This window comes from Crocodylus porosus, unplaced genomic scaffold, assembly GCF_001723895.1.
Source record: "Crocodylus porosus isolate Cpor-Errol unplaced genomic scaffold, CroPor_comp1, whole genome shotgun sequence".
Taxonomy (NCBI): Eukaryota; Metazoa; Chordata; order Crocodylia; family Crocodylidae; genus Crocodylus; species Crocodylus porosus.
The window spans coordinates 20,880,950-20,892,145 of record NW_017728914.1 but is presented as its reverse complement, the minus strand read 5'-3'; the positions used below and the strand labels follow the sequence as shown (position 1 = coordinate 20,892,145).

At 47.2% G+C, this 11,196-nt stretch overlaps 1 protein-coding gene across 1 annotated transcript in view; it reads left to right on the top strand.

The window, feature by feature from the left end:
* Positions 1-11,105: 11,105 nt before the first annotated feature.
* BOD1 (biorientation of chromosomes in cell division 1) overlaps positions 11,106-11,196 on the top strand; it is a 7,072-nt gene continuing 6,981 nt past the window's right edge. Inside the window, exon 1 of the mRNA XM_019534723.1 lies at positions 11,106-11,141. Within this exon, the coding sequence (XP_019390268.1) occupies positions 11,106-11,141 (36 nt within the window). The remainder of the gene's footprint in view (positions 11,142-11,196) is intronic.

Below are 11,196 nucleotides of genomic sequence, written 5' to 3'. Positions count from 1 at the left end.
GAGCAATTCACTTCACCACCCCAGTGCCTCAGTCTACCTATGTATTAAGTGAGGACAGTGGTGTTTATCAAATCCACATGCTTAATTAAGCAGCATTTATCCTCAATTGAAAGGCAGCAGAGAACTCCAAAGGTTTAGTGCCTATAAAGGCATAATGGAGTGTCAAGGAACAATCTATTATAGAAAAGTTAGCCACTTCCATAAACATATTAAGAATCTAATTTATCTTTCAGCATATATTCAATATGAATGACTTGTTTTAAATAATGGGAACTCAGACTGAATTTAAAAAAAAAAAAAAAACACAGCAGAGGTGAAATTTCCATTTAGGAGATAGCAGTCTCCTTTTTCGCTGTATCAATTCAGTTTCAGAAACAGTCTCTCCTTAGGCACCTAAGACTACAGTACACCTAATTCAAAGTTAAACCACTTTAGAGCTACCACTACATAAAAGATACAGAATGCAAATACCATTATAGAAGCATTCATACAAACATAATCTACCCCACATGCCAAGTGGCTATTACTTCAAAACCCAGACACTCATCTATATACATCATGCATGTATAAAATTATTTTAAACAATTTTAATATTTTATATGCCCAGTCTCGCAAATGATATATGATGTAAATTTACTCTCATGCCCAAATCCACTGAAATCCATGGGATAATTCACACAGGTAAAGTTATGTACACAAGTGTTTCCAGGAAGGTATACATCATATAATCTGCATGCATAATATGTTGCACAACATAAGCAGCAAATGCACTGGAGATACATAAATTCTCCAGGGGCTTTGGATCTTTTGAAAAGCTGGCAGGCTTAGTACATGTTGTACGTTCTTCAGGAGAGAATTACAGGCTAGACAAACATTCCTTCCACTGCTCAACTGTTTCAATAATTTGCCACCTGTGTAGCCAAGCTTTTCATTCTGTAAAGCTACGGGATCTGAAAACTCTGGCATTTACCCTGGCTGCCAAGCAAAAGCTGACCACAGCTCTGCCCCCGTACATCCAAAAACAGAGCAGACACTACATTAGCCAGTTTGAAGTTGAATGCATAGGATTAAACAACAAAATTGCATGCAGTGAACTGGTGACAACTGATGGATAAAACTGACAAACAGAAATCTGCTCAAAGTCCCTGCTGTACACTGTAATTACCACCGAGTGGCAGAGGAACCAGGTTACAAAATAGCTGTCCCTCAGCATGGCTAATGCATGGTTCCCTCTTGCCACGTATAAAGGGGCAGAGACAATTTCATTGAGCTGCTGACTCCAGGCAGGCAGGCAATTGGAGACTGGAGTGTGGAGTTGCCTATATCCTGCTGGTGGAGAACAGGAACAGAGTCCCATCTTGGCCTCTATCTACATTGCAGTTGGATTTCAAAAGATGAAACTGAGGTTACTCAGCCCTACTGCCAAGTGCTAATGCACATGCACAGTGGGTCATATTTAGGTTGCAAATGCAAGAGAGGAAATATTCATGCATTAATAACAGACTGCCAAAGTCCGCTCCATGCTGGTGGAGATATCAGCCCAGAAGCAAGGGGAAGGCTTCACATGCCTCTCCCATTTAGGGACTGAGGGCTAGTGCAATCCCCTGTTACAGGACACAGAACTTTTGGGGGCTCTCCAGTGCTCATCCCAGTGGGGCTTTTCAGGGATCCAGACAAAGGGGGCATCAGACTGCCCCAGTCTCGCTCATGATCTCCTTCCTCCCCCACCAGCAGCTGGCCTGTGCCCTGTCCCCAGCTTCTGATCAACCTAGGGCGGTAGCAGAAGTCCCCTTGCACTAAGGATACTTCCCTGGCGGAGACAAACAGGTAGATCTGCCATATGGTCTGTTCACACCAGAGAGGCTGGCACAAAGGGGTCACACAGACAACAGCGGACGGCTCCAGAACCATTTCCCTCGAACTGTCCTCCTCTACTTTTAGGCTGTTATGGAAGTGTTTTAGTTGGGTTGTTAAAAAAACAAAAAACAAAAACAAAAAAAACCAGTGGAACTTTATTTTGCTTTGTTTTAACCATTTCATTTAGAAATTGGTGGCAGTTAAGCATTTTCAAAAGTGAGCAGGGATGGACCCAGGATTTCCCAAAGTGGGGTGCAGGAGCAGCAACCCATACTGTAGGGGTGGCTGCACACACTGCTTCCAGCCTCCTCTGCCGCACCAGTATAGCCAGACTGCACTGCAGGAGCCTTTGGGGAGCTTTTGAAGTCCTAAAGGAGGTGAAAATACCCTCTCCCTTCTCCTTCCTGCTCAAAGGCCGCCCCCTGTCTTCCTCTTTCCCTCTGCCCCCACTTCCCTGCCTGCCCCTGCTGCATTCTCCATGGTTGGGGACAGGGAAGTTCCAGAGCCAGCTGGCTTGAGAGGGGGCTGGGCTCATATGGGGAGGCGACAGTGGCAACAGGGTGACTGGAGAGTTCCCCCAACCCCTCCCCCCAGTGGTCACAACATGGGGGAGAGGAACCCCCATCCATCACTGGTGCCCTTGCCCCCAGGCAGGAATGGCTCTGCTGCTTCTCTCAGGACACCAGGAAAGACAGGTAGGGGAAAAGGAGGGGCAGGGATGGGGTGGTGGGAAGGAGCAGGGAAGGGGCTTTTTATGATTGAGAATGGTAAGGAGAAGGGGGAGAGTATTTTCACCTGCTTTAGGAACTTTCAAAAAGTCCCCAGATGCTCCCATGGTGCAGTCCAATCCAAAAGATGGGGTGCAGCCAGCCCCCTGCACCCCCTCTGGATCTGCCCCTGGACATGAGAATGTTTAAGATACTGTTACATTTTACAGACCCTATCTGACCTGACCAGGGACATAATCAACTCTGATCTGAACAGGCCTTGCTAAACCAAATACTTTCTGTTATATTACCCCATTTCCCAGCACAGGAAGTACAGTGTCACAATCTCTCCCCACCAACCTTCCCTGGGACACAGCATGCACGGAGTAGCTTCCCAAGCACCTGGAGGTCAGGTCTGTGTTCATGCTCTTCACATTTTGGCTGGATGCAGGGGCAGCTGGGCCTATGGGCTGGGAACATTATCTGCCATTCCAGAATAGTCCCAGCCAATCTCTGCTCCCAGCCAATCCCTCAAATTACTGATACAGCTTGTCATTTACCATTATAGTTTTGACATCCCATTCCTTCCCCCCATCCAGTACACCAGCATCCAGCTCTTCCTCCCTCCCCCACAATTCCCCCAACCCACAATGCACAGGTGCTGGAGAGTAATAACCTCTGCTCAATGCTTTGCAGCCCAGGCTGTCAGGGAACATCAGCCTGGCTGTTGCAATGCTTGAATTTTTCAGTTGAAATTGCCAGAGTTCAGTCATTTTGTTCTTGGCGAGATATGTGGGTGCCTGCGCCTGTGCCTGTGTGTGGGTGTGTGCATGTGCCCCTCCCTCTCCTGCTTTGGTTCCCTATTGTAATTCAGCCTGCATTTCAGCACATACCATGCCCAGCTAAAGCCACCTATTCCAGATTTCTCTCTCTAATCATTGGCAAGGACAAAGCTAGACTCAATAACTGGCTTTTTTAAATTTCATGGCCGGAGGTTGTCAGGACAGTGAAGAGAAAACTGCCAACGATTTCCTCTCCATACAAATCTGGGTCTTTTACCACTGACATGGAGAGCAGGGAGGGAAACCTAGAAAGGTTCATTTTCCTCTCTCTACCTACACCCCCCCTCCCCCAGTGAGAGTTTCCTCAACAGAATTCTAATGATCAGGGGCATTTATTTCAAATCACTCTGTATTAAAAGAATAAACACACCATCCTCCAAAGGAATATCATATGCAAGCATGCGAAGGCTGATGCTGCCTCTGGGAGCTGATTAGATATAGCATATGAAAGATCAGAACTGATGGAAAAGGAAAGCCAGCCCACCCCTACGTGCACAGGGAGGGGGACCCTCCTCCTCCCATTGTTGGGGTGGGGGGGGGCAGGGGCTGTGCTAAACAAAAGCTACAGTGATGACTTTTAATACCTTGGAGAGCTCAAATTTGCTGAGTAAATGGATATAAGCCCTGAAGCATCCTTAACTTAGGCTCTGTGTTTGGAGAGAGGCATGAGGGACCCTGGCTTCTAGCACCAGAGAAAGGAAAGGAAAGTGATTCACTTCCTTTGGGGTCGTGAGGGGCAGGAGGGGGCTTTGACACTTGGGGGCAGCAGGCCCTCTGAAAATATCCACATTTTGCTGTTCAATCTGCAGGAGAGCTAGTGAGGTTTTCCTCTGCAGAATTCCCTGCCCCTTCCTTTCCTCTCCTAGAAAATCATCCTGTGTGTCCTATTTGAGACACAGGATGTGCAGCACAGCATATGAAAAACAGGTGTGAGCCTAACAGAATTGTGGTCAGTGCAGTTTAGGTCTGTTCTCATTATCGTTGCCATCCATACAGCAGTGTGGGCTACCAGGCACTGTACAGATATACCTCTGCCAATGATTTTCATTACACATTTCTCTCTCTGCCTGAGTCACAGAGGATGTGAACCCATTACAGCTGCCATCTTGTGCCTCTTTAGATAAAACTGTGGCAATGCACATTCAGTGCCAAGAGCTGACTGAGCCCTATTCTCAGTGAAATGGCCTAAAGGGAATACATCATGTAGACCGATCAAGGTTTTACACCCCACACAAGACAATTATACCTCCAGCAACTTACACTCTTTACTGGAATCTGTAGTTTAACAGAAGCTTAATATTAGAAAATGTTTCAGATTGTTTAATAGATAAAGCAGACTCACTAACAGAAGATCTGAATGCCTCATGCCTCTCCCTTCTGAGGCATTACACACATTTCAAAGAACAAGAAGCTGTCAAACCAGCAAAATGGCAGCTGTTAAGATGGAGTCCTGACTTTATTTGAACCAGTTAGCTTTTTGAATATTCATTTTAAGTTACATGAGCCTTTTTTTTTAACCGAAGAGCCACAAATTCTGTGTAGATAGGGTAATGGGGAATAGCTTTCGTATTACATTAGAATTTCCATTGAAATAGTTGCTAGTTAACAGCTGTTGTGATCAGCTAAGCTTCTGAAAGAGGAGAGAGAGCAAAAGGCAGGAAATCTGAAAGAAGTGAGCAGTGATGTAAGTTAACAAATAGAAAAGGGCTGAAATCTGTCTGCCCCTTTTCAGGCAGAAAGGGAATCTAGAAAGGATAGTACCTTATATCTCCAAGAGGAGTGGGGAAGGTGAGGGAGTACCTCCCAGCCTGTCACTGGTTGCTGGGAAATGTATATTAAGGTGATAAAGGGAACTAGGGTGAGGAGGGTTCTAATTATAAATATTAGACTAAAGTAAATGACCTCTTTGCTACATTTTTTCACACTTTCTAGGCATGTTTCTTTCTCCCTCTCCCAGGCCATTTAACATGCCTGAGGTAAGAGCAGCAGAGATACTGCATATGTATGAGGTATGGACAAGTGATCAGACCACATCACATTGGGGCAGGACCTTCATACGGAGCATCTGTTGGTCTGCGTGCTTGGTCTTATCCTGCAGCAAGCAGGCATTGAGCCCTCAGTGAAACAGGACTAAGTTGCCATGGTTTAGCTTGCACTTACTGCAGAATAAGAGGAATCATACAGTTCTCATGCATCAGCTGTTTTGCAGTTTGTATCCACCCTCTATCAACTTGCTGTGGTTTAGTAATCTCTCCACAGCCTGAGATTCCCTTTTCCGGACTGGGCTACCCCACACTAAGCAGCCACCAGTCCACTTTCCTTTAGGGCACAGATGCATGAAAGAGACTTCACACTGCTGGTAACTTCTGGGTCTGTTGCTGGTCTGGCAGGAGGAGCGATGCAGAATTCTCTCTGTGAGGACCAAGATCCTCTATATGCTTATTCCAGGGTCCAACTGAGTGTCTGCCCAAGTGAAACACTACCATTTTATAGTGCCGTTCAGCTACAGATCTTAAAGCACTTGATAAATATTCATCCATGCAGGCTTCCATGAAGCAGGTGCTGCCATTGCACCCATTCAAGGGACAAAGCTACGGAGGTACAAAGTGACCAGGGAGATTGACCAAGGTCACACAACAAGGCAATCAGACCCATGGAGAGAAGACCCAAGAGTCCTCCTTGACCACACTAACCACTCCACCCTCATCCCCTCAGTGCTGCTCTGCAACGCAGATTGCACTCCATTACTGTGCTACACTTCAACATAAATCTCAGCATCCTGTACCTATGAACAAAACAGTCTGCACAGCCCAGTGATTCTTAGTGATATCTTGCTAAGAAACCAAACTAGCAGCTGTGCTGCTCAACCCTTTGTGCCATGAACAGGTCAGTTCTGCATGTAGCACAATAGCCAAGGGAAGAAAGAGGACTCCATTTAGCACAGGAAAGAACCTGCAGTCAGAGATGGAGATAGAAGATGTCCGGAGGACTCCATATAGGGGCCTGGTCTTCTGCATAGATGGACTCTCACAGCTTTGAGACTTGTTTGTTGCATTGGGAAGTATTTTCCCAGTATACCTGATGGTCCCCAGTAAAGCCCCAGACACAGCTCAGTGTATCCTTGTTGCTCCCCTGCTACCAACTCTGGAGCTGGCCTGGGGCACAGACCCACAGCATAAGAGGAGCACTTTCTGGGCAGGGCTGGGCACTCCTACAAAAACATTGCCTCTAGCTGAGATGCCTGCCTGACTCTGACACTGCCTAAGCAGTCGCAGTTTCTGCAGACACAGAGACGTCCCTCTAGTTTCCGCTGTATGCTCCCTAATGACGTTACTCAATTAATGATGTCTCTGCTTCCCAGTATGACGGAGAGGACAGGATGCACTGCTCCGGCTGGCAGCTCGTTTCAAGGAGCCCACCCTCTTAGTGGAAACTGCTGCTCCCATAGCACACAATGCATCACTGGGGTGCCCTCTAGTGGCACAGTCATTGCCATTGTCTTCCATTTGTACTATGCAGCATCATCCATCCTACACGGCCCTCTCAGGACACACAAACGGAAAGCCAAGGAAAGGGGCTCTGCACCAGGCTGCCACATCCTGGGGTGTCAGGCAAGCTAAACCCATTGGTGCACAGGGAAACCACTTGCACTTCGTCCCAGACTGAATCCCCCAAGGATCCTGTACTCTTTCACCCTCACCCAAGGATTGAGGGGCTCCTGCAACCAGCATGGGAAGACTGGGAAGAAAACTGGAATGGACCTCCTAGGCCCCCTGCCATCCCCCACGCCGTCTCAGTCTCCTCACAAAGCGCCCTTTGCACAGGGGAAGACTGGGAACGGACTAGAGCAGCGGTTCCCAATCTGTGGTGCAGGAGCCACCAGTGGTACGCAGACAACCTATCAATGGTACATATTAACAGATTTATTATAATTACTTTATATGACAAAAATTTTCTGGTGGTACTTAAAGTTGTATCGTTTTAAATTGGAGGTGCGCAATCTGTCAGAGTTTGGGAACCGCTGTACTAGAACAATGGAACTACTTTTTTCCCCCATCCCTGTTGTGTATGTGGAGGAAGTCAGAGGAGGTCACAGGATCCCTCCTTCCCACACTACCCATCATCTACAGGTGAAAAGTCAGCCAAGTCTTCCCCTGGATGACAGCTCAGGGAAATTCTGTGCAGAGGCATCAGGGATGTGTCCCCTTCCCCTGTGACAATTCTCAAATACAGCAGTGCAGGAGGAGGTCAAAGTCTTGCCCGCTCTCAAGGAGAGAGGACTCACGTCCTGGGTGTACCACCAAGCAACCTGGAATATGAAGCATGGGACAAACTCCAGCAGCAAAGGAAAAAAGGACTGGAGGGAAAAGACCAGGAAAAACTAAAGGCATCCCAGAAAGAACCAGAGGCTGCAGGTCCATATGGGCATGCATCCCACTGGTACACATGGCACAGGTATATTCACTGGCAGTAACAGCCAGCTTTTTAATACCAAACAATGCAGTATGCAATTTACTGTACTGCATATAGGCCATTGCCATAAGGTCTATGATTGATTTTTATGTAAGCTCTACCTGGGGAACTGAGTGGCAAAATATTATTAAGGTGAGTTTTAAAAACAAGGATGAGAAATTTCTATGAAAGATGCTGGAGGCTGCAATTCTAGAAGGCAGAATAAAAGGGATTTGGGATTTCAACCCTCATGCTTCAGAGCATAAGCTGATACAGGCAGCAATGGGAAGTGAGCCTCAGTGGCTGTCAGGAAGGAACAGCTTTCTCTGGGGTCACTGTGCAGGCTTAGATGCTTTGTGAAGGTTTCTGCCTCCCTATGAAATACCCAGCCTTGACCAGTGAGAGACAAGATACCTGATAAGAGGAACCATTTTCTGCTTTGAGGGAACAGATTCCCTATCTGTGATACAGAACAACGTATTTTGTGAAATGTGCTGCAGTGCCCTCTCTCCAATGTATAGCTCGGTGCCTATAAACACTGGCAGCCCCCCGTAGCTGCCAGATGGCGTGGGACAGCTTATGTTGCTTCTCACCGCCACTGAATTTTAATCAGGCGAAGAGGACAATGCACGGCATGAGGAATTTTCCCCCTTTTCAACACCTGCTGCAAATAACAGAAAGACTGGGGAGGGGGCCCTCTTCAGTATAACACACCTGTACTAATATAAGCTTCATTTGTACTACTCATTCACATCCAGCCAGGCGACTGCTGAGAAGTGAATGTTCCCCTGGGTCAAATTCACCCTTACTGTAACTAAGTTCTGTTCTAGCTCTGTTGACTTTTGTAATTTGGCAGGTAGAATTTGTTCCCTTGCTTTGTTGTGGCTTTAGGAATGTACTAAAAGAACTATCCAAGTAAACAGATTTGTTAAATGAGTTGTGTTGGCCTCAGTCTTATTGCATGCACACCACAGAAGTCACCATTACAACCAACACCCTTCTTTGCACACTCATAGAAAGGTCAGAGAGTGCCCACGCCTTTGAGAGTAAATTTTCTTTCCTACTAGTGCTAGCTAGTCTAATTACACTGCAGTAAATTAGGAGGAACTCCATTAAAGTTGATCAATTTACTCTGGATCTACCTTAGTGTTATCGAGAGCGGAATGATCCCCATAAACTGCAAACTGACAGAAGTTAATTTTTCTTAAGGTGCAATCTAAATGTGGGAACTATTTGACCTGGATGTAGAGAGAATCACTGACCATTGTCACGTTCTGTGGGAAGAGTATTCTTGCACTATACGTGATATGGGGGAAAGAGTGCATGTTATCCAGATAACATTTGGTAAAATGGCATGGGATTATATCTCTTAGAAACAGTGGCACAACTACAAGATGCTAACAGTGCAGTAGACTAATTCTGCTGTGTAATAGCACGGCACAAAAAAGCCATGATAATGAGTTAATGTGTTAGTCTACTTTGAGCTTAAAAATGACTAAACTAAATGTGCAATAATTATGGCACATTAATGAATGTGTAGACATGCCCAGTGAGGAGTAAAACCAAAATATGTTTCTTTACGGGATTTGGAGACACTTTCAGGAGACACATTTGTAAGACAGAAAAACACTAATCAGATCTTCAGGTCTCCATTTCAACTAATGAAAAAATGTTGGATGCCAAACAAAGAACTCTGTTCTGTACCCCAAACTTTTCAGGCCTGGTCAAAAACATCCTCAGTAGCCCTGTGATGATGCTGCTTTTAAACTTTTGCTTTAAAAGTTAAGCATAAGGTGATAACAAAAACTACAGCCTCCCCTGGTGGCTAATGATGAGTATTATATTCTAGCTTATTTAGAGGTGGCAAGAGAAATAAATTACAGGTATCAAATTTCAGCAAGTGGGTTGCACACCATAGCAAGCAAGGTGGTGGACACAAAACAGATTTGTAACTCACAGTTTTGGAGCTGTGTCAGATAACCCTCACCCCAAGGCCAAGCTGACACAGAGTTGTCACCCAAAGGCCGCTGCCACACGTTAATTGTGATGTAATTAACTAGTTAATCACACAATACTTTCAAGCCACACTTGCAAAGGAATGATCACGCCATACAATGTCCGTCCAGCTATCAAGACCCAACCAGCTACAAAGTTAGTGCTTGAAAATATGTCACCACTTTATAGCTGGCTTCTGGCCAGCTTTAATTGGAATGTGGCAGGGCCCTAAAAAATCCTTGCCCCTGACAGGGATTCACGGGGTCCCTAGTTCATAAATATACATATGGGCATCATTTGAGCTTGAGGGGTGGGTCCGAGATTAATCCTGAGTTTCTCTCACAAAGCCCCCCAGTTAGGAGGGCAGCCGCCAATGTAGATGAAACAGTGAGCCGCCACTTCTCTTTGTCTGGAGTTGGGATCCTGACACTGCGACTCCTGTGCTGGTAGCGGCACGAGACCGCGATGGTGATGCCTGGCGGCAGCGGTGAAAAGCAGGCATCACCCCTATGCAAATCCTGCTTCAAAAAGCGTGGCACCCTGGGGCGCAACGCTGTAGGTGCTGACGCCCCTCAGCAGACTCAGTGCTGAGGGACCAGCAGCACTGTCCTGGCTCGCTGCTGGGTCTGCAAACTAGGGGCAAACTCCACACGCACCACACCAGCCCCAACAGGAGCAGATACACTTCCTCCCCGCTGACCAAGGGGGACGAGGCTCCTGGGCTCCCAGGGCCAGGGCCGAGGATTTTTTAGGGCCCTGCCACTTTCCAGTTAAAGCTGGCTAGAAACCAGCTATAAAGTGGTGACATATTTTCAAGCACTAACTTTGTAGCTGGTTTGCTCTTTATAGCTGGATGGACGTTTTACGGCACGATCATTCCCTTTGCACGTGTGGCCTTTATAGCTGGATGCATATTTTAGAGTGCAATCGTGCCTTTGCACCTGTGGCCTAGAAGTATGGCGCGATGAACCAGTTTCATATACGTAACACAGGTGCAGCAGGGGCTTCGGGTGACAACTCTCAGCCAACTAGGCCATTGGGCGGGCCGGGGCGAGGATTATCTGCCGCAGGCGGGACTTGGGCGCAGGAGAAAAACTACTCTGCCCAGCATGCCTCGCGCGATCCGCCCCTCTCCCGGCCTGCTGCGATGCACGCTGGGGCTTGTAGTTCCCGCCGCGCCCGCTCCCCGGGCTCGAGGCCTAGAAAGGCAGCGGCTGCAGGGCCTCGCGCCCCCATGATGCATCGCGGCGCCATGACGCAGAACTCGACGCGACGGCGGCGACGCTGGGTGCCGCAGGGGGGCGCGGAGCCCGCGTGCAGGGCGTGGGCCATGTCGGAGGGCG